The 23,909-nt window shown below is 38.3% G+C and overlaps 1 protein-coding gene across 3 annotated transcripts; it reads right to left on the minus strand.

The window, feature by feature from the left end:
* Positions 1-2,490: 2,490 nt before the first annotated feature.
* DCUN1D4 (defective in cullin neddylation 1 domain containing 4) lies at positions 2,491-23,909 on the minus strand. Of its 3 annotated transcripts, none has more exons than XM_026699900.2 (11): positions 23,823-23,909; positions 13,045-13,115; positions 10,689-10,728; positions 9,955-10,069; positions 9,039-9,130; positions 8,402-8,472; positions 6,799-6,890; positions 5,693-5,801; positions 4,216-4,320; positions 3,426-3,528; positions 2,491-3,304 (listed from the first exon to the last, which is right to left on the minus strand). In XM_026699900.2, exons 1-11 carry the CDS (start codon positions 23,845-23,847, stop codon positions 3,249-3,251), a joined length of 879 nt encoding a protein of 292 aa, XP_026555685.1. In that variant the 5' UTR covers positions 23,848-23,909; the 3' UTR covers positions 2,491-3,248. The 3 variants fall into 3 exon arrangements, with proteins under 3 accessions (XP_026555685.1, XP_087792726.1, XP_087792727.1); XM_087936600.1 differs by lacking the exon at positions 23,823-23,909 and adding an exon at positions 23,220-23,368; XM_087936601.1 differs by lacking the exon at positions 23,823-23,909 and adding an exon at positions 23,220-23,238 and having other exon boundaries at positions 8,402-8,466; positions 9,033-9,130.

Below are 23,909 nucleotides of genomic sequence, written 5' to 3' on the forward strand. Positions count from 1 at the left end.
AAATTTATACTAAATTATGGAACGCTTTCACAATTTTGTTCCCCACATTTACAAAAAGCACAGATCATTTGGTTTGTACAAACCAAAAATCTTTCAGATGAAGGTTACATTTTCAGTATTCAATTTGAATTTATCTGACCCGATCCCAAAAAGAAAATGGTAAAAATAGTAGTAGATATTAGAACTGATAATACCATTTCTGATTCTGAAAGGTAAGCGCATAAAAGATTCATCAGTCTTTGGTACTGGACAATATAGACATTATGGGCCATTCGACCATTCTTGTATGTTTATTCACTTGGTCATTTAAAAAACTTATCTTTTAAGAATTTCACATTAGAATAATACACACATATCTTGCTAGCATTTCTGTAGAAAAGATATTTTCAGCTTTAACCAACTCAGTGTACGGCCTTTTTTCCCTTAACAACAAAAAATCGATCATACTATTTTAAAAAGTGCCAAAAATTCAAAATGTATGAAAAATGAACAACTTTGATTACCTTTTACTCAGATATCATTACATAAGTTTTCCAGAAAATGCCATTTTCCCCCTAGGAATCAGGACAGTTCTGAGGATGATTGGTTAAATAGGGAGGTCAGCATTTCAAAAACTCAAAATACAATTCTGACCCACGTATCAAGTGGAACCTTTCTCTCATTTCTGTTTGTATATCACAAAAGTTGAGAGCATCGTGTCCTTGATCATTAAGTTTGATGAGCCTGCTTTTACAGGCAAAGCCAATTCTTTGTATGTGACAGAGAGAGAGAGAGCAAAACGTAAGTCACAAAAGTCTCTTGATCAACTTTGTAGAAGCAGCCATAAGAGGCCTCTCCTAGACAAAGGAAAACAGACTGCAGTCAGTTGCTTCTGCTCTTCGGCCATGTTTAACAGTGATTTCTGAACCCAATTGGTGCTTCATTTTTAAATGGAAGGTAGTATAATTTTGAAGTGTTTCCTCTCTTGCTCTCTGCCACTTGATCAGGTGTTTTTTTGTTTTTTTGCTTTGTATACTAATAGTCATGTGTAAGTAGAAAAAGTGAGAATCGGTCCCAAGAACGAAGAAGACAAGTTTATTAACCTTATACTTTTATCAAAACTAGATCTCATAAAAGTTCTTTGGCTGTTACCTTTGTTACTGAAAGTCCTTTTATGTCTCAACAAAATTAGCCTGTAATCTATCCACTATTTGTATCTTCCCAGTTGGACAGTTAAAAGGTTTTGACTATGGCTATACTAAATAATGTAGGTCAGGAGGTCCTGGAAGGAGCATGAACCGGCTCATGGTATTACCTGCCTGTTCTCAACAGAGATTGGCTAAAGGGAACTGCCCAGCCAACTTCCAACTCTACTTTGGGAAAGAAATGGACAACAGAAGTGGTAGCCTGTGAAAGGTCCATCTAGGTACTGTAACTGCATCCATTTGATCTTTCCAGTCTTACTACTTGGCCAACAGCTTGGGTAGCTCTGCCCCACTCAATCCCTGTTCCCAAGCCTTCTGAAGCTCATGAAGGTATCAGGGAAGGAAAGGGAAGGGAAGGAAAGGAAAAGGAAAAGGAAAAGGAAAAGGAAAAGGAAAAGGAAAGGAAAGGAAAGGAAAGGAAAGGAAAGGAAAGGAAAGGAAAGGAAAGGAAAGGAAAGGAAAGGAAAGGAAAGGAATAGAGAGAGAAAAAGAAAAAGAGAGAGAGAGAGAGAGAGAGAGAGAGAGAGAGAGAGAGAGAGAGAGAAGCTTCATTCCCACAGCTCCTGTTCTGGACAGAATCATATTTGCATGTGGATCTCTTTGGATTCTAGTCCTTTATTTTTCTTATTTTGCTTTTTTAGAAGTATTGAGCCCTAAAGAGACTACGTGTGTTTATGATATACATGGTTTTTTTTCCTTTACAAATACCTTCAGTGCTTTGAAAATAAAAATAAGTGGTTTGTACTAATTTGTCACTGAAGCTTAATTTATATTCGTAAATTCTGAATGTTCATGTAGCTTTTAACTTTCTGTAAAAGAAAAGGCAAGCTCACGTTTTATTGCAAATTTCACAATGAATTCTTGGTTGATTGAACAACGACCAATGGATTTTTGAATGCAGTTTCAATAAGTCTATAGCTACCTTAGTAAAAAAAAAAAAATTATAGAAATGTACATTGAACTGTATTATGAAGACTGATGAAAAGGTGAGACAGAAAGTTTTACTTCATTCATCTACTTCTTTGAACTTTCCAGTCCAAACAGATAAAAAATGATTCCAAATAAATAGTGATGCTGCTTTGATTAGAGTAGATGTTGCTCGTAATTGGCATTTTGCCGGGGGAATTCAATACCTGGAATATAAACGCAGCCATGCCGAGTTTTCAGGCTAAGCTTTGATTCCAGTTTCTGAAATACATTCATACATTTAGGCTGTGTTTTGAAACAAGACTTCATTCTGTCTTTATCCAGATCATCAAAACACTCTGGGAACAAGAATGACAGTAAAATAAAAGAATATGCCACGTTACAAGTCTAAAACCCTTTTTTAATCAGATGTTTAATTAGATAACCTGTACCTCTTAGCAAACTACAGCATCTGACTATGAGAAAATTAGCATTATTGCCATATGGAAGTTACTATGGCATGTACAACTCGGTTCAAGCTGTAACAATTTATTAAAGAGTTTCAATTAAAATAGTAACCAATAATTGCTTCTTAAATAAAAATGAAGCTGGACACTGCCAAGGAAACCCTGCTTTCAAGATTTTCCTTCAAAAACTGGCATCCTAAAACAACTATTACTAACTAGCAATAGTTCTACATAGCCAAACCCCCCTCCCCCCAATCACTTTCCCTGAAATGCTATGCGGGAGACCAAGTCAATTAAAAATTAAGTTACGTGGTTACTTGAATGCGACAAAATTATTTTTTATAATACCTTTCCTGCTGAAAACATTCCTAGATGAAGCTTTTTTTTTTTTTTATACACATATACAAAGTTTAGACAGCAATATTCACATTAGTCACAGTGAGGATGCTGGCAAGTTCACCATCTGTAGTGTAGAGACAAAACGCAAAGCAGCCTTTTCGGAGAGAACAATGGTACACAGCAAGCAGAGCTGGCCTGTTAAACAGCAAACACCAAAAAAAAAATCCCTGAAAATGGGATACAGTGCAGGAAAAGCAGCATGCGCTTTATATACAAAGAGAAGTTTATGGCTAATGGTTGACATTAACTGTAGTAACAAAGGCTCTTGAGCAGCTGTGCATAGTTAAAATTCCTATGTCATTTGTTTCTCTTTATACCACTCCACAAATTCATCCAGCAACACTGGCCCTTTAAAGAAAAAAGGAAAGATTTTTGTAAAAAAAAAAAACATTGCAAAAACACAAAAAAGGCATAGAGAGATCACAGATATGATGTGAAATGATTCTTTGTCTTTCCTCATCATACATACATGCTCCGTCTTCGTCATAATTGCTGAGGTCAAGATTAATGGATCGACTGAACTCCAGCACATTGCACCATTGGTCCTTGTTGATAACTTTGTACTTCGATTGCTACTTAAAACAAAAACAGCAGTTATTCAAAACACCTTTTGAACAAAGTCAAATGCAAAAGCTAATTTTGCAAATATAATAGAAGGTGTGATATTCTTTTATACAATTATAATAGCAATAACATTGAAGGCTACCAAACACAGCAAAAAATATCTTCCCTCCAAAACATGACAAAATCAGATGAAAGGAAGATGCCATCAAGAATCCATTTTTCTGGGATACATTGCACGGAGAATTTTAAACAAATCTTTGTCTCTTTTACAGTAAGTAAGCCAACAAAATACTGTTGCCTGCTCTTCCTTTTCAGAAATCACAAATAGATACTTTGCATATTAGTTCAGCCTCGATATAATGGATCACTTTAGAGAACGGAATGTGTTAGATCCAGATGTCTGTCATTTACATCTAATGCATTTGCATAATAATAATAATTGATGCAAAAGACACCATTGCAATAAAAACACAATTTAACAAGCAAACCTCGAGTTAATAGACATTACTCCTAGCAAAAATTCCAAGCCAAAAAAAAAAAAAAGAATTATCAAATTTAGATATAACTATTTGTGTTCATTGTAATTGTAAATAGTTATTACGTTGCAACATTTTCAATTAATTCACTATTGATTCTCAAGTTTAATTTTAATGCTGCATTAAAAAAAAATACATAAAGTTATTTTCTACTTGTACCTCTAAGAACTGATGAAATACTGGAAAGAGGGGCCATGTTTTTCCTAAGAGGAGTCCTAGCATACACTTGGCAGTATTCATATCTAGGCTTCGCTGATCTTTTTCCTGTCAGAAGGAACAAAAAAAATACTTGTAATATTGCTCAGTGGAGCTAAGAGACACACCAATTTATTCCTCAAAAAAGTATAATCCAGCTCTTATCTAGCATTCCCTTGCTTTCTGTTTTGATCAATGCTTGAAAGGCAGTGAAGCTAGAATTCCTAGAGATTTAATTCATTGTTCTTACTTCAGGAAATTCCTCCTTTGTTCCAGATCTTCCTTTAACAAACTTCCACCCATTGCTTCTTGTCCTGCCATCTGGTACTTTGGAGAATAGGTTGACCCTCTCCTTCCTGGGATAGGCCCTCAAGTAGCAGAAGACAGCTACCTAATCCTTCTTTTTATTAGACTAAGCATACCTGACACCTGTTTTATGAGTTGACTCCTAGTCCCCTTAACCATTGATGACACTGTTTAGTCCAGGGGTGTCCAACCTTGGCAACTTTAAGACTTGTGGACTTCAACTCCCAGAATTCCTCAGCCAGCTTCGAAGTCCACAAGTCTTAAAGTTGCCAAGGTTGGACACCCCTGGTTTAGTCTCTCGACTCATTATCATCTTGGTTACTATTCTCTGCACTCTTTCTAGAGTTCGTTACAGTATTTAATGTTATCTTCAGTATGAAGACATACTTCCAAACTCCAGGAAGTGACCTATTCACATACTAAGAGGCATGAATTACACCATCCCATTCTGTGATTAAGATAATAGAAAGGAATAGTCACTTCTTCTTGTTACAATAATCAACCCCAAAGATCAGGGATATATACAATGTTTTAGACTGATGGCCTCTTCTGGACTCTTGAGTACAATCCACAATCTCAGAAGCAGGAAGAGCCAAGAGAAAGCATTTAAAAAATCAACACTTTAGTATTTTAACTTTCATTTAACACTTATCAAATGACAACTTCCCATATATTTAATACTTCCCTTCCTATCCCATTAAATATTGGAGGCATGAAAATGTTTCAAACTGACATCACTTCCATGACACACAAAATTGTTTTGAGGGCAGAAACCGTGGATAGAACATTCTATGACATTATTAACATGATTTAAAAATAAAATAAAAATTTTTGGAAGGCTCTGGAACAACATGTATGGTTTGGACAGGTTGTATTTTGCAAGTCCTGATGGTTTGCAATGGGTCAGAAACGGAGGTGCAGCCAATACCTGGGCTCCTCCTCACAATATGCTTCCAACTAGAATGTAATGTACTTTGCCCTTCAGGTAAGCAAGGTTAATTTCTCCCCTCAGTTTCAAATCAAGAGTATTTCTTTTCAAGCGAACAATTTAGGAGAGAAAATAAAGCATCCCACGTGGTTTTCTCATTTTAGCCATGATTTACTGAAAGATGTAACAGAATTTAAGGCTACTCACACGTGCGAAGTCAAACGCATATCTATAAATAAGCTTAAAATTCATAGGCTCGTTTAATAAAGATCTCAAGTAATCCAAAGAATTTCTTAGCTTCTCTGTTGTGTCACACCTGTAAAGTTAATCATTGTCATGAATAAGCGATTTAAATGTTATGGAGACAAATTGCTGCAATCACCCCCACAACTTCTAAATCCCCTGTTTTTAAAGTGTGAGAAGTCTTTTTCCAAAAAAAATCTCTCACAAAATTATACTGTACACAACAGCCTTTCTTCACTTAAGCATGTGAAAGAAATCCATCTACAACACACCTAAGGGGAAGATCTAGGGCAGCCTCCTAAGGTAGGTGGGGCACTGTAAATTGCTCTCCCCCAAAGGAGGGGAGGGGCTTTAACCCCCATCATTTGGGACCTAGTGGGAGAAGGAATTCAGGGGAAAGAATGGCCATGAGCTGGCTCTGGAAGGAGACAGCGTATGAGTGAGTGCAATTGAGACAAGTGGCAAGTGGGCCAGGGAGAAAGGCATGGAGATGGCTGTTCTTGAGACTCTTGGCTACAACCGGAAGTGCTTCAAAACCAGTTGTTCCACAATGTTTTAGGCGCCAAAGTATTTCTGTTAAGATAGGCTTTTAAATACTGAATGATCCCAATTTTTTATAGAATATATTTCTTTCATTCTTTGTCACCTGCCTCAAGTCTTGTGGGATGAACAGTAAATAAAACCACACAAATATTCAGAAAAAAATATCAATGGCACTTGAGACTTATATACTGCTTTATAGAATTCTCTGAGCTGTTTACAGATGTCTGCATATGGCCCCCCAACAATCTGGGTCCTCATTTTACCCGCCTCGGAAGGATGGAAGGCTGAGTCAACCAGGAGCTGGACAGGATCGAACTCCTGGCAGTGGGCAGAGTTGGCCTGCAGCGCTGAATTTTAACCACTGCGTTACCACAGCTCCTAGATGTTTTATGCATCTTCACAAAATTATTGGATAAGACAGTACAGGTTCTTTTTTACTTTATATAGACGTGCAAGATCAACTTTGCAAGAGGACAATAGATTGCTACTGGAGCTATTTCACATTTGATAATAGAAATAATACTTACTGCAGGGATGTCATTCCTTTTAGCCATTCTTGCAATGTAAAATAGCCCATATTCTGAGCATCCAATTTCCAAGCCAACACAAGCATGGCTACCTGGTTTAAAAATAAACAAAAGATCCCAAAAATTTAATATGGAAGAAGTAGCAGTTAAAGGATCCATGATAGCATGGGCAAGAAATTTTGGATATAGTATAGAATTAGAACACTGGGAAAGATTATGGACCCAAAACTATAAATTAACAATGTCCATATGGCCTATAAAGAAAACATTTATAAAATGTTCTACCATTGGCATTTAGCATAGCAAGATTGGCAAAGATGTATCCTAATATGAGCCCAGAATGCTGGAAATGTAAACATAAATATGGCACTTTTTTTCATATGTGGTGGTTATGTCCCGAAACGAGAAGATATTGGGTAAAAATAAGAAACTGGCTACAAGAAATAATGAAACACCAAATTGACTGAACTGAAACCTGAACTGTTTCTATTAGGAATAATCAAAGGGGAGTTTAGCAAAAAGACTAAATACTGTATATCATATTACACGTAGCAACAGCAGCCAGGATTGCTTTTGCACAGTGTTGGAAACGGGATAGCATACAGTCTGAGGAATTAGTAACACAGAAAGTGTTGGAATGTGCTGAGATGGACAAGCTCACGTTAGAATCAAAAGACAATGAAGAACAAATGATACAATTGGCTAAAAAATAGAAATAATGATTAACGTATATGAATGTGTAGATGCTTATATATGCTTATATGCCACACTGCTGTCAAAAATGTTAAACATGTGTGTAAATTGAAAAAGCATAATAAAAATAAATAAAAAAAGATCCCGAAGTTTACATAAGAATTTTTACTTATTCAATGCTTTTCTTAATGCATCTGGTTTTCAAAGATTTGTACTGGCAACCAGGGATAGGGCAGAAGTGATACACAGCTCCATTTTTTTTCAAGTATTTAGACTTGAAAATGTGCAGGGGACATTCCCACTGTTGGCATTCAAGGAGTAAGCGGAAAGACAAAGATATCTGAACCATAAAAAGGAAAGGTGACTGCCAGAAATTTATTACTTCTATTCAGCAAAAACATGAAATATCAAATCATTTCAATGGGCCACTTTCATATCATGGTTAGTATAAAACAGTCAAATGATAAAAGTATATAATTTCTGCCCCACATATGCCCAATGATCCATCTCGTTGGTAGGTGAAAAAGTGGTTTTCTTGTGATAGCTTGTTACCAGAGCAATTTTTTAAGTATGCCATCCAAAGGCAAGTCAACGTTGTTTCTGGATGTATGTATTCCTAAACAAACTGGTAAGTATACATGCATGGACTATAACATACATCCTGCATGCATGGACATATGAAACCATTTGCTACAATTATCTAATCACAAATGGAAATTGTGTGCCTGAGCTGCCCATGTGTGGTAACCATATTTGCCATTTAACTACAGGATGGAGAAGCACACGGTACCAGCACTATCAATGTGTTAAATTCCTCATCAGGTTCACAAACAATCTTTTTTTTTTGTTTAATGGAAATGGGAGCAGGACAAACTGGTTCTCTGCTACCGATATATGAACTTGAACGTACGTTTTCTGGCTCAACCCCTATGTCCTCACAGAACTTCTCCATTCCTTCAGGACCCACAACATCATCTTTTCCTACAAGTAAACAACAAAGATTATTTTCTACTCCAACGTTACAATCACTTGATTATTAAAGTCCAAATGACTGGACTATACAAAAAGAGCAGCTCTTACAAGGATGTGATTTCTTGAACACTGCTTAGGCACACAGGAGGAAGTGCAGGTCCAAAGATCAAAAACTCCTTTCTCTATCTCAATCCCACAAGATACAGCTGTCACAACATGCAAATATTCAAAGAGCCCAAAGGTTCCTCAAAACAGAATCAAACGTTATTATTTACTTTATTGCAGATTCATATCCACTGCTCCAATTAACCAAAAAGAGATACTCTTCAAATGCTTACAATACAGCACCTTAAACCCACCCTTGAATCTTCAAAAATGGATCTCTTAAGTATCTGCAAAACTGACTATAATTTCAAGTCAAAAGTTGTTGCACTTTTGGAGAAAAGTAAAATTATTTGAAGTCATCCTTATTTAATTTTAAAAGTTGATACTTTAATACTTCAAACAGGAATTGATTTTTCCTTTCAAATTCTTGCTTAGTAATATTTAAGAAATGTGCAGATGTGAACACTTGCCTGCATATTCATAGAACCACTCTAAACACCTTTTACTTGAAAACATATCATCTTCTGACCTTATTCTGGTAGAATCGTATTTTCTGTACACGCTGAAAAAAAAGAGAAAAAGCTTAAGAACATGATGCTTCACGGTTCTATAAAATGATACGTCAATGCCGATAGATTGCAAACCTTCGAAGTAACTTCTTGTCCCTAATCAACCCACTCACTTGCAAAGTTCTGACACTTCAAATAACTTTATCAGATTATTTGCATGAACTTCCAAATTCTGCACTGGAATTTAAAGCACTTTCAAGACAGGCCTTAAAAAGACGCACGGATGGCATGATCCTGAAAAAAGAAGTGGCTGCTTTATGAAATCAGCTGCAACTCTTACAGCACGAGGATATTTTTTCTGATTTGCACTGACACCAAGGGAAAAAAAAAATTAGGCTGTTCTAATGAATAGAACTTATATGCTAAATTGCAATCCAAAACATTTCTTCCCAAGTATTTTCATGTACAACCCAGAAGCAGGAAACAAATCATCCTTTACCAAATCTTAATTCACTTTACTTACTACAAATTAAGGCTCACCATTGCGAGATTTCTGCTTTATAGGGTTCTTTATCATTTTGCCACTCAGTCACAATCAAAGTGTGCAGAATACATAGGTCAAATGATAAAATCTGTGGAGAAATCTGTCCTCTTAAATAATTTCTTACAGAAGAATAGGTAGCATTGACGATGACTCTTAAAATAATGAGCTATGAAATAATTGTGCTACGCCTGCAGAACCGACGAAAGCCTAGAAATCTCATTTAAATGAGCTACTGATGAGAGCTGAAAGTTGAACCATCTTCTCCTGGATTGCTGCCCTTCCAAATGTCCTGTTTCTTAATTGAAAAGTGTCCGAATAAGAAAGGTTACTTACCTATCATGTCTACTTTTTTTAGCTGTCAGATCATCTCCTGTTGTAGGTCGCCTTTTTTTTCTTGGAGGCATCACTTTGCTAAAGCTGTCTGATGAACTGCAAGATCTCAGGTTTCCTGTAAAAGAATGTAGGGAAAAGAGACAAACATGAAATAGGTAGATGTTATTTAAAAATCTTATTTCATTAAGTTCCACTTTGTCGCAAGACTTTGAGGCAGCTTATCAATCAAATACAGATCTTTTAAACTCCACTGAAACATCAGCAGAGAAAATTCAGAGGTGCAAATGCTCCTAAAGGCCTAACAAATGTATAATATATTAGTATCTATAATAGGAATTGTTTGGGTTTTTTCTTAGCATGTTTTGCGAACTCGGTCACAACAGTTCTGTACTAATGGTTATGATTTACAGGTTGTGTGAACTCAACCACTCTGATTTATTAACTGAAGACAATTAAACAAACCATGATTAATCAAATGTTTTTAATATACCTACTATAGCAATCTATTGTTTTAATTGAACATTTACTATGGTATAGAAAAAGTAATTGATGTAACGATATTAAATAAGTGAATAACATTAATACACCTTTAAAACAATCTATCACATAATTTTATAAATCCTGGAAATGACTTCTCCTCGATTTTGATAGAAATTAAAGTATGATACAAATTTGTCTAACAAATAAAAACTTAATAAGGTTACTCAACATTCTTAAAAATTCTGTAATATTACCTGTTTGGTTATCGTCTTGACTAGTATCTTCTGTCAAATTCTGGAAAAAAATTAAATTAACTAGGAGTTTGGATATTGCTTTATAGGTTCAAATATTGACAGCTATCTTATTCTGGCCTACTATTTTCCCTCACCAGATTTAAATATCAAAGGCTACAGTTATTACTGACTTTCTTATCTGAGGGAAAAACGTGAACTTTCTGCTTTAAATTATCCTGGATGAAATTTCTTAAGTGTTTTATCATAAAAAAAAATGTCATTAATATTCTTGTTTTGTTACTTCCCTTTAATTACTGCAAAATGCATGGGTTCAACAAAGTTCCAGATTTCACCTCACTTCTAAGAATTTCAAACAACTTATCCATATAAGTAAATAATAAGACATTGCCTGATTTCCCCCTCCCACCGCCCCCAAAGTCAGCAAGATAAATGCAGCAGCCTGATTATAACCGATATTAACAGTGGGATTAAATGTTCCCTTGGATTAAAATAATACAGGAATTGGATATAAAAGGTCTACACTTGAAGCAGATACTACGAAACCAAGTGCCCTCCAGATGTTTTGGATTGTATCAAGTAAAGGAAGATCCAGAACAAGCTCAAGCATGTACTACAGTTATGTGTTCTCCTTCTCTGCATTCTTTCTAGAATCTCTCTATATTTTTTTTTATTGTGGAGACCAAAACTGGATGCAATATTCCAGGTATGGTCTTATTAAGACTTTGTAAAGGGATACTAACCCCTCACGTGATCTTGATTCTATCCCTCTGTTAGGAGCCTAGATGCAGCCTAGATTGCATTGAATTGTTTTGGGTGCAGCACACGGAATTCCCTTTTATTCCCTCTCCTAAATCATTTATGAAGATATTGAAGAGTACTGGACCTAAAACAGAACTTGGGGTATTCCGTATAGATGTAGTTCCATTAAGGAATACATGTTGAATGAGGTCTGTAATCCAGTTATAAATCCATCTGGTGGTGATGCTTGTCTATCCCCCGTTTTTCTAACTTACCAAGAAGCAGGTTGTGGTCTACTTTGTCAAATGCCTAAATGAAATTTAAGTGTACTATGTCCACAGCATTTCACTGGTCCACTAATTTAGTCACATTGTCAAAGAACGAAATAAGGTTTGCTTGGCATGACCTGCTTTTGAAATACCTATATTGGCTTCTGACTACAAATTTTGCTTGCTTCTAAGTGTTCACAGATTAATTATTATCTTTTCCAGGATCTTCCCAGGTATTGATTTCAGTCTGATTGGTCTGTAATTTCCTGGATCATTTTTTCCCCCCTGTTTTGACGATGGGAACCACATCAGCTCTTTTCCAGGTCTCTGGTAGTTCTCCAGTGCTCCAGGATCATTGAAAGAACTGGTTCAAAGATCATCTCTGACTGCACCTTCAGATCTCTGGGATGTAATCCATCTGGTCTTGGTGATTTGAATTCATCTAGGGCAACAGGAATTCTCTTACCATTCTCTTGCCTATTTTAAACTGTATTCCTAGTTTGTCTTTTACAGTTCTGTCTCTGGCAGTCTGTACTATTTTTTTCCCTCTGGCTTGAAGACAGATGCAAAGAATGAATTAAGTAGCACTGCTTTCTGCCTGTGATCCTCACTCCCTTGCCATCTTCTCTCATTAGTAATTAGTGAATTAGCTTCATTTCTCTATCTGTGAAACCGTGACAAAAACCAATGTTTTGCTTAATTCATAGTTCCTGTGGTAAATGTTTCAACAATTGACCTATTGTTGTGATAGGCAAGCTTCTTGATGTTTCCAGAAAGAAGGGGGCCCAAGAAATAGCTTGATATGTTTTAATATCTTATTTATATTCGACACATTATATACGTATTTTGAAAGGGATAAGCAGCTCTGGATAATCTAAGAGTCCTTATGGTCAGAAATTCAGTGAGTTATATTAAACACATAAACAAGTATATATCTAAATAATATCACGATTCCCATTATACCAAGACCCCCAAAGCATTAAAACTTACTAAGAAAAACTTTGGCTCTGGCTTCATTCTTTTCTGATAATCCTACAGCAGGCTTATTATGCTAATATGCAACCCTACCAGTGGGCAAGACTATGCAGGGTAGTAGGAATATCAGGATAACAATCTTAAAGTATGTGGACTCAGAGGGGTATTCGTTTAAATGGAAGAATGAATGAACATACCAGTTGTGCATCTAAAGTTTGAATATTAAAGATCAATAAAGGATTAGCTCAAATGAAAGTATGCACAGCTGAATTTACACAGGTCTTTGTTGCTGATGGCAAAATAATAATGGAAGAATATTTTAACATCTATTTAACATTAAATAACCATGATTTTTCAAAAATGTAAGCAATTACCAGCCTATTAAGGGTATGGTAAATCTTGTGAATATTTGCCAGTGTTGATAGATGAGAGTTCAGCTGAAAATCTAGGAACGAAAAAAAAATGGCATAAAATTTATATTATATTAGTTCCGCGAAATATATATATGGATTGTTTTTTTCTGCACACTTTTTTAAACGCTTAGGCTAGCTAGAATTGAAGAGAACGGTCAAATTATTGTTGATGTCATAAAGAGAAAGTGTCAGAAGACTCTGACCTGATTTGACCTGCAGAAGCAGTGGTGTCTTTACCCAGGAAGCTCTAGAGCAGGGGTCTCCAACGTTGACAACTTGAATCCTGGTGGACTTCAACTCCCAGAATTCCCCCGCCAGCAAAGCTTTGAAGTCCATCAGGCTTCAAGTTGCCAACGTTGGAGACCCCTGCTCTAGAGCCAAGTATAAACTTGGGAGCCAAAGGGAGTGTTGATACATCCTCAACATTAAAAGCAACCATTAATACATTTGGAGTAATTCCCTGAATCAACCCCCTCCCCCAAAACCCCCCACTATAGCTCCAAAAAGTATGCCTAAATTCAGTTGAATTATTTCCAAAAAGACCCCTAATCCCAACAGGGTCTCCTCTAAATAACTAGTTAGGCCTTCAATAGATTTCCCTAGCAAAGGAAAACATGGCCAACAGAATAAGAAAATCCTAAATTGTTGGGTGCAAAAAAAAATAAATAAGAATAAGCAGTATAGGGCTTAATTGCAAGTAGACACTACAAAAAATAGCTAAAGCAGAAGGTGTTTTTTTTTTTTGCAACATACATTCTTCTTTTCCTCCAGCATTCTGAAGTGTACATTCTGTAAAGACTGAACAACAGCCATGCTTGCTTTTCATAAGTGTTTTGCTAGCCTGAATACTTTTCACTCCCAAAGAGGTTTCCTGAACAAGAAAAGATCAGCTTGAAGAGAGAAAAAAACCTCATAGTCTGTCTCAAAACAAGACCAACAAATTAACATTTCACATTAGTTTATCCAAAGTTGAACTGTTTATCAAAGGAAGACAAAATTTAACATACTGTGTCAAAATAAATAAGACTACACTTAATTTACTAATGGTAGATATACACATGACTGTTCATTCCAGGTAGTACAAACAAGCATTTTCAAAGTAATACAGCATTATAAAAATAGGCACCCTTAAAAACCACAGAATTCAGGACTAGCACACTAAAGAGTCTAATTTAACTCAGCAACAGTCAGTTTCACCTTCTTTTAAGATAAATGAAAACTAAGCATGATAAATAGTCCTACAGTTACAAAACAAATTCCACTAAAATATCTCCCAGCAATCAACCCTAAGCCGCAGCCAGATAAAAATATGACAAGCATTCCCCAAAGAGACCAAACTTCCTAATTATCAGCAATGTTGAAAAAGAGTGCTCTTTAGACATTTTACATAAATTTTACATCAAATACAGATCCAGTAGACAAAATATGCTACGCACTGAGTCTACACTCAAATAGTAATATTAAATCATGGCTAAGGCATGATTAGTTTACCTTAACCAGGATATAGCTTGTAATCCAAAACTTGTTAAGTCAACAAAGCACTTTCTTTATTCTATTTTCACACTGCCTGATTGCCTATGTTATATGTTATGCCAACTTTGGATTGAATTCTCATCCATGGTTTATGCTAACCCAAGTTTAGAGTCTTTTATTTATGCCTTTATTAATCAAATTGATATAACCACCCATCTCTGAGGCGCAGTAGAGTGCAGTATTGCAAGCTATTTCTGCGGCCTACAATTTGGCAGTTCAAATCCCACCAGGTTCAAGGTTGACTCAGCCTTCCATCCTTCCAAGGTGGGTAAAATGAGGACCAAGATTGTTGGGAGCAAGAGGCTGACTCTGTAAACCGCTTAGAGGGGGCTGTAAAGCACTGTAAAGCGGTATATAAGTCTAAGTGCTATTGCTATTACAATCTCATCAAAAGCAACTTAGGCAAGACACACTTAGATTTTTTAAAAAATGAATAAAAACAAAACTGTGTGTGTGTCTATAAAGGGATGATGATATTGTCAATTCAAACTCACAGCAATTTACAAGGCAATAAAAAACATAGTGGCCACAACACAAAATAAATAATTAAATGTCCCTGGTAAGAATATAAAACCAAGTAAGTGGTTGGAAAAATAAAGAGACAAAGCAAAACAATAACATTTCAACAAGTTAAATAATCATTACCTATAAATGACTTCCAGTGTTTACCATCCAAACTCATAAAACACTTAAGAGGTTCATCTAATGTCCAAAGAGAAGGTTAGAACCATTAGGTTAGAACCAGGGTTTCTTAGTTTCAGCCCCTATACAGATAGTCCTTGACTTACAACCACAATTGAGTCCAACATTTCTCTTGTTAAGCAAGACATTGAGTTTTGCCCCATTTTACAACCTTCATTGCCACAGTTGTTAAGTGAATCACTGCAGTTGTTAAGTTAGCCACACCGTTGTTAAGTGAATTTGGCATTCCCACTGACTTTGCTTGTCAGAGGACACAAAAGGGGATCCTGTGATCCCCAGGATGCTGTGACGGTCGCAAATATGAGTCAGCTGTCAAGCTTCTGAATTTTGATCGCATGACCATGGGGATGGTGCCGTTGTAACTTTGAACAGTCAGTTGTAAATTGAGGACTATCTGTTATCTCCTAGAAAGGTGGGATCGCCAAGACCATCATCTACTGTGAAGAAGGTATTGGATGGGTCAGTTCAGATTAGAAAAAGGGGTCCTCAACATACCTTGGCACTAAGAAGCAGAGAAACTTTACCTATTAAAACCATTGTTAGGAATTACACTTGGCTATCTATCATGATCTGTTATAAAGTGGGCCCACATCCCCATGCATAAATTCTCAGAGGGTGCTGTAGTTAGCCGGCAGCAGGTGCGGATGGCTGAGTAGAGCGAGGACTCAGATGAGGGGCCAGGACCATCAGGGAGCGGACTGCCGCTTTCGGAGATTGTGGGGGCTGGCAGCAGCGAGGAGGAGGTTCCTGAGGAGCCTGGGCCAAGTGCACGTGCACGAAGGATTGCTCGTAGGAAAGAACAGTTACAACAACATGGGCGACTCGGGAGTCAGGCTGCAAGGTAATGGCCCCTCCTTCAAGAAGATAAAAGCCAGCTGTGAAACGAACTGTAATGACCCAGAGTATATCAGAAATATAACAAAACCCAAAACGTAACTAAAAGTCCTTTAATGCCTTCAACTTGGCTTCATTGTTTAACCGTTCACGGTGAAGGAGTCAACTATTTTCAAAATAACATTTCAAAGGAAAGAAACACAGTTCAAATTCAAAGTGCTGATAACGAAGCAAAAAAACAAAAACAAACCCCACTGAATAAGGTTCCACGACAGACCAGGATAGATAATTGCCAACTTCAGGAAGATAACCAGGGACAGTCCGTTGGAAGAAGGCCCTTTCCTCCCAAGTAGACCACATTTTACCCTGATCCCCTCCTCCCTGTGTACCCTAGGATGGAGAGGGGATGGGCCTGGGTCCTCCTCTAACTGCTCAGCCAGCCTCTGCCCTTCTCCAGCCTCCTCCACCACCTCTTATGACTATTGTAGTATCCCCACGGTCAAGTGATTTACATTCAGATTCTTGACAACTGACTCCCGTTTATGACGGTTGCAAAGTCAATGGGGAAACCAGTTTCACTTAACAACAGTGTTACTAATTTAACTACTGCAGTGATTTGCTTAACAAAAGAGTCAAGAAAAATCTTGAAATGGGACAAACTCACCTCACAAATGTTTCACTTAACAACATAGGTGTTGGGCTAAATTGTGGTCATAACTCGAGGACTACCTGTATATACATGTACATCAAGGACTTCACACTTCAGATCTTTTCATCAAGTTCAATGCAATAATGGGAAGACTAAATCAAAACAACACTTGGGTTAATTTATTCTGCCCGTAAGGACATTTTGATCATGCCAAAACAGATTACACTATAAGGATTCTACAGAGACAACAGATTTGATGCCACGGCTAAACATTTCTTTAATATGTCTATGTCCGTACAGATTAATTCAGGGGTTTTTTTACTACAATTTCCTGAAAAAAAGCAAAATGTCCTACTTCGTTGTAATTCTAATTTGAAACAGACTGTTTTGATTAGCAAGATGTGTGAATCAAACAAACAAAATGCTGGCTTAGCACAATCTATTTCAATTAGATAAACACATGGCTCCATTTTAAAGGCAGGTAGTGCCAAAGTCAAGGACATTTTTTCCCATCACCGTTCTAGGTACCGCAAGTATCCTGAATGTGCTGTATTTTTTAAAAATGGTTTCTGTGGGCATCTGAAAATAAACACGTTCACAAAACAGGAGCAGGAGATGCCAATGTTTATGCACAGGATTCCTTGTGTGGTTAAATAGTCAAGTATAACAGGAATTAGAATTGGGCAACTCAAACTGTCTTTGGGTAAAGCCACTAAACAGGGCAGGTACAGACTTCAACAGACAGGATTGCAGAAAAAGCAACTGCAACCAACCTGACTTCCGTTGAGGATCTGTATGCTGCACGAGCTAGAAAGAGGGCTGAAACAATATCTACAGACCCCCTCACATCCTGGACATAATCTATTTCAACTTCTCCCCTCAGAACGTCCCTACACAGCATTGCATGACAAAAAAGACTAGAGACAAATTTTTCCCCTATGTCATCACCCTGCTAAACACATAATTCCCACAGCACTGCCTTACGCCAAAGGATATCTCATCATGTAATAGGACTGCATTACTATTATCTTTTTCTATCTTTCCTATTACCTACTCCTGTTGGTATTTTATGACTTATCACTTTGTTGGTTGTACCCTATGATTTATGATTGAATCTTTATGATTGATGATTTGTCACTCTGTTGCTTGTATGTATACCGAGCACTTATGCACCAGAGACAAATTCCTTGTGGGCCCAATCACACTAGGCCAATAAAGAATATTCTATATTCTATCCCATCGAAGTGCTTTTAAAGGCTTCATCAGCTACAGGCCACCTGAGCAGAAATGAGGGTGGAAAGACAACTGCAAGCAATGGGAGAGAAATACTTCAGCACCTCAAAAACCGATTCACATTTTGTCGAAGGATGGGCTCACATGAGAGAAGCCTTTGAATACTTCACATTCAACGTTCGACTTCCCTTTCTTCTTCCTTTCTTCTCTTTCCTAAAACCAGGGCTTTACAATGAGGGAGGAGTTGCAGTTATTTCCAAGGAGCATAAGAAAAATAATTCAAGGTTACATTAGCCCCACCAAAACTGGGCCATTTTCTCTGCTCTCATTCTGTGGTCAGAGGGTTGCAGCCTGAAACTAAAATTCTCCTAGTTTTCCTTAGGCAACAGATGCATTAGACAGTTCAAGGAAATATATGGTCTCCCAGCACCCCACTTGTGACTCAGGAATTCCCTAAAGAAGCCAAAAGATAGCTGATATTTCCTATTTGGGGTGTGTGGGTAATGTTTCTGCAAAGGCCATTGCTGGAAATAACCATCTGGTTCAAGCCCACTTAGGTTACGCTTAAGGGTGCTTTCTTACATTGAGCTACTTTCATTCACTGACATGCAACAAAGGCTCATGAAAAAAAAATATTTATTTACATTGCATCGAAGTTCTGAAACATGTTCTGAAAGGCTGTCTATAGCCATCTTTACTTGCCTGACCATATCTGCTTGCGATATTTTTTTTATTATTTCAATCAGCCTTCAACATATCTCCTTCAAACTGAGCTTTGCCCTGATGATTCATGGATCGGTTCATGATATTTTTTGTGTCAGCCGTTAAAAAAAAATTGGCTTGCGATTGGCATTTCTCCACCTCACAGCCCTGAAATCTAAATATGAATCAGAGAAGGTGCTGCTTGACTTCCAACCTCAAAGTCAAGCCTGTGCATCAGAAAGGCACAAAAATAAAACTTTCAGTTGACCTGGTGGCTATCTGGATATATCTGTGTAAATTCCCTGATATTATGGAAGTGGTGTTCCACTGCCTTCTTCTAGGATGTTTTTTCTCAGCTTTGAACTTCAGCATGGGTATTGTCTGGAGCAGCTGTCATCAACTGATGGTCCGTGGACCACTGGTGGACTGCGAGAAAATTTTGGTGGTCTGCAGAAAAATTATTTGCATTGTTTATATTGCACCAAATTAAGGGTCCTCAAACTATGGCCCCTGGGCCGGATACACGCAATGAACATTTGTGTTGCTGCAGAGAGTCTCCCCCTTCGGGGTCTTTTTGTGTAGGAAGGAGGGGAGCAGAAATTCCAACTTGGGGTCTGCTTCAGCCTCCTGGTGCGGGGCTTTGGGCAAAGGCTGGAGGGAAGGGCCGCTGGCGGAGAAGAGCCGGGGGGCCTCGTTCCAGTGGGACTGCATCATGGCCTGGAACTGGCTGACCATCTCATCCCGCTGAGCCTCCGGGCGCCAGTGCCTGGCCTTGCACTCCTGCAGGTCTTCCCTCTGCTTGGAAAGCCTATGCTCGTAGTCCTCAGTGAGGTGCTTCTGCTGAGCCTCCTTCTCGGTCAGATCCAATTTGAACTGAGACATCTATTTTGCCAACTCTTTTCTCGTGGTGACGGCTTAGCTCCAACAACTGCTTCCTGTTGGAGCCCTAAGGAGCCGGGCAGGCAGGCGAGGAGTGGTTGGGAGGGGACAGGTGAGTAGAGGCTGGCGAGGCGCCCCTCGACGTGAGTGACACTGAGTTGGCCACACCCAGCCAGTCACATGACCACCTAGCCATGCCCATCCAGCCGGTCACTAGACAGATCATATTAGTAGTCCGCGGGATTCAAAATTATGAATTTAGTGGTCCTTGAGGTCCGAAATGTTGGTGACCCCTGGTCTGGAGAACTCCTATCCAAATACTAACAAGGTTAAACCATAATTAGTTTCCAAGCAGATCAACCAACTCCTGCTATCTGCTCAAAAAGCTTTATCTCCACTTATTAATTTTACTTTTAATATATTTATGGCTTGGTGCTCCTGTACAAGCAGTGCTCAAGACGTTACCATTAAAATACTGCATTACAGTAAAATAACATTAAAATACAAGAACATGATTAAATAGCAAATAGGCTCAAAAAGTACCAGTAAGACAATGTTAAAAAGTATTCATTTCAAACCCATTTGCAGCAAAATTGAAGAGCTAAAAGCTAAAAGATGCCAAACGAGGAGATAATCTGGCATCTTATGCCAAGCAATTTGAGAACCTAGGAGTAACCACCAAAGCCTCTCACAAACTCCAAACTTAACTAATATGATGGTGTTTAAGAAATGCAGCTTCTGAAAATTCTTGAAACTGAGACTTCAAGAGGTGGACTTTAAAATGAACAGTTTCCAACTTTTATAGGTCACATATAAGACAACCTTTACTATCACTTTTTTACTGTGAATATACTGGTACAATTAGAAAATGAAATTTTGATGCCTACTCTCAAAGGTGTGTGTATATGTATATATGTATGTTAATGTATATACACACATACATGCACAAGTGTCTGTTATTTTAGATGAAGTTTGTTATAGCAACTGAACTATTCATGTACTATATATGCTAAGATAACCAGGGAATTTTGGTGGTGGTGGCAGTGGGAATTGGTTCTTTGCAGGACATTTTCACACTTACATACATAGGCCTACAATAAATTTAAACCACCATTTTTTTTCCTTTCATTAAGCAATAACAACAGTTGGGACCCTGGAAGTGAACCTTCTCTAAAGCAGTGCCTGTCCTCTGAAACAAATTTCCCCTTGAAATCTTTGGCAGAAGTGGTTTTAAACCCATTTCTTTTTTTTAACAGAAGACAAAATGAAAAAAATTAGCTTAAAATGTTTAAATGTGATGTGTTAAAATGGCATCTCAAAGACCAGCAAGACTATAAATGGAGTACTTTACTTCTAGTCATATTTAATTTCAGTATTTCTTAATAAGCACACTGAAGTGTGATTTTACATGTTACTACAAGGATGCATTTCTATACAGTACATGCCCACACAGAAAAAAAGAAAATACCATCAAGCAACAGAATTATTTCCAGTCTGTCCTTGAAGTTCGGTAGGGGGTTATCCCTTCATAAAAACTGTAATACTGCTGCTTGAATTCTTAAAGAGAATTTATTTGGAAGTAATCTGTTTTTTTAAGTGAGCCTTAATTCCAAATAAGCATTCTGCATTCTGATCTTACAACATAGCCACTTTCCTCTCAATTTCCAAGCATTCAAGGCATTCAGCAGTAATCTGCTCAAGAGACCAGATCAGAAGCACCTCAGATGTCCATTCTGCACTTGATGTTTTTTCTTCAACCCTTCGATAGATGCCAGCTAAATTAGGTTACTGCTACTTATTGTTGAAAGTATTGGGCCTAGTTTAAAAAACTGAAGAAACTTGATATAAATAGTATATAACTGCATTAAATACACAGACAAAATTTAAGAGGTTACTTCTTTGAGTAGGTCAAAGTTCTCTATTTACTAAAGTGTAACTAAATTGCACATATTTCAGAAGCGGCTAATTCTTACAGGACATTCTTCCATTGGTGTTTTTTTTGGTCACTCCATAGTTTTTTAATGAATATAGAATATTCATAAAAATAAACTGACCAATATCAAGGAAAAATAATACTATTTCCAAACAAGGATTAGGGAGATTTTGCAGAGGTTAACATTTATCTATGGGAGCCACTAAGTTGACTAGCTCAATTACATTCTTACTTTTAAAGTAAGATAAATAGAGTTTTCAGTCCACAACAAATGAAAGAATTGCTAATTTCACCTACAATGAAAAACACATTACTACAATGTGGACTATCCCTTATTTGCTGTAATGCAGAAGAATATTTATGTCCTATATTCTGCGTGGACAAGCTTGATGCAAGTAATAGTTTTTGTTTAAAAAGTCACTGGTCACCAGAGACAAGAAATATATGCAGGTGACAAGAGGAATCGAGTGATTTGGCTCTTCTCTGCCATTCTAGCCTCTTCTCCATCATTGTTAGATGGAAGGCTCTTCTTTTTACTAACCTTTAATGACTAGCTTGTTATTCTGTTCCAGCTACAAACCTCTTCCTCTATGGCTACCATGCATATTCAGGAAAGCCTCTTTATAAAATCAAGAATGGAAGATCTCCATTTACAAATTCTAGCAAAACCAGGAATATTAAAACAAAACAAAGACGTAGAAAATTCTATCCAACTATTAGAATGGTTATTAGATCATTATTAGATCAACTATTAGATCAATGAACAATCCAACAGGATCTCTCTTTTGGAAAGGCTGTCCAGCAACCAGTTAAAATTGCAACAGCAACTTTCAAATAAGTTTTATCCTGAAATAAATCACTGGCTTCTGTTAAACCTCAAAGAAAAGTATTAAGAAACAGGGGAAAGAATGCATCCTGCAGTTTCCCTGCCCCTATTTTTTTTTCTTTAATCAATGTCAATCAAACCAAGAGGAAGTTTGAACACTATATATGTTGACAAGCAGCAAGATTATTATATGTCCCCCAAAATGGAAGGACATTTTGATTCCTACCATGGATAAACGGCCTGCAGAAACTGATGGGAGTTGGCTGAAATGGCAACACTGACTATTTTGATTTTTAAAAAAGAATATAAGTAGTTTTGTTTCCACATGGAGACGGCTTCCGAGCTCCGGGCTTGAAGTGGAAAAGAAGTAAAATTTGACTTTGGCTTTTACCCTGATTAGACTGACACATCCTAATAAAAAAGGCTCATTTATATTATTATGAGAGGGGAGAAAGTTGTGGTTTATTTTACTGCAAAGTCAACCCTGCTTTTTTTTTTCCTAACCCTTCCTCCCTTCTCTTCTTCCCCTCCCCCTCCGCCACTGCCTTCCTATTTATTTTCATATTTTGTATCTTATATGATAATCACTCGATTTTTTTAAAAAAAATGTTAAATAAAGAAAACCATGGGGAAGTTTTTCTTCAGGGCAAACCAACCCCTAGAAAGCTTAAAGGAGAGGAAGAGCTAAAGGAACGGAGGAAAAACACATTTAAGGGATCTCCTCCCTCTCAAGAAAGGGGAAAAGGAGGGGGGGGCCTACCCTCCCCCAACCCCGTGCAACTGCCCCATAGGCCTTCAAGGGGAGTCAATGAGAGATTCCCCCCCCCCTCCTCACTCTCTCCTACCTGCAGAGGGGCAGGGCGTGCCCGGGTTCCTGCTCGGGTTGCACCCCCCCTGGTCCAAAGAGGGGCGAATGGTGGAGAAAGGAGGGGAAGGGGGGTGTGGGGGGGAAGGAGGGAAAGGGAGAAAGGCAGACAGCTGTCTGCGGGGATGCATTCTGGGAATTGTAGTCCGCGGGGCCAGGCCGGGCTGCGCAGCCCCGGCGGGCAAGAACTCCAACTCCCACCATGCAACGAGGCAGAGAAGGGCGAGCGGAGGGGGGGTTGCTCCTTTCTTCTCCCCCTACCCCCCCCACCCCCGTCACCGGCGGCCCTTGGATTCCTACCCCGCTCCGCCCTCCCGCCCCTTTCCCCAGGGCGACTCAACCGGGCCGGCGTCGAGAGGGGCAAGGCAGCGCTAAAGGGGCCGCCGCTGCCGGAAGCCTCCTCGGTCGAACTGCGTCACAAGGGAGCCTTTCTTTCTCCCTCCCCCCCGCCACCCACCTTCCCGTTCAATGCATCCCCTCCGAACAACCCCGCCGGCACCGGCCGCCCTTTTCTCCCCTTCGCCGCCGCCGCCGTTCTCGTTCCGCCGCTTGCCAGGCCTCCCTCGCCCGGCGACCCACTTACTGACAACCGCGGCATCCGAGTGCATTTTGGGGGCAGCGGCCGTAGCGCGTGTGCGCTCCAACCGCCTCCCTCTCTCTCTCTCGCCTC

The sequence above is a fragment of the Pseudonaja textilis genome, chromosome 6, assembly GCF_049901715.1.
Source record: "Pseudonaja textilis isolate UNSWEBS1 chromosome 6, rPseTex1.2, whole genome shotgun sequence".
Classification (NCBI taxonomy): domain Eukaryota; kingdom Metazoa; phylum Chordata; class Lepidosauria; order Squamata; family Elapidae; genus Pseudonaja; species Pseudonaja textilis.

Coding starts and splice junctions, on each gene's coding strand:
- DCUN1D4 (XM_026699900.2), bottom strand. CDS start 23,847: ATGCACTCGGATGCCGCGGTTGTCA. Junction 9,131..9,954: donor AAAAAAAGTAGACATGATAG/GTAAGTAACCTT, acceptor CTTTTTTTTCAG/CGTGTACAGAAAATACGATT. Junction 3,305..3,425: donor TTATGACGAAGACGGAGCAT/GTATGTATGATG, acceptor TTTTCTTTAAAG/GGCCAGTGTTGCTGGATGAA.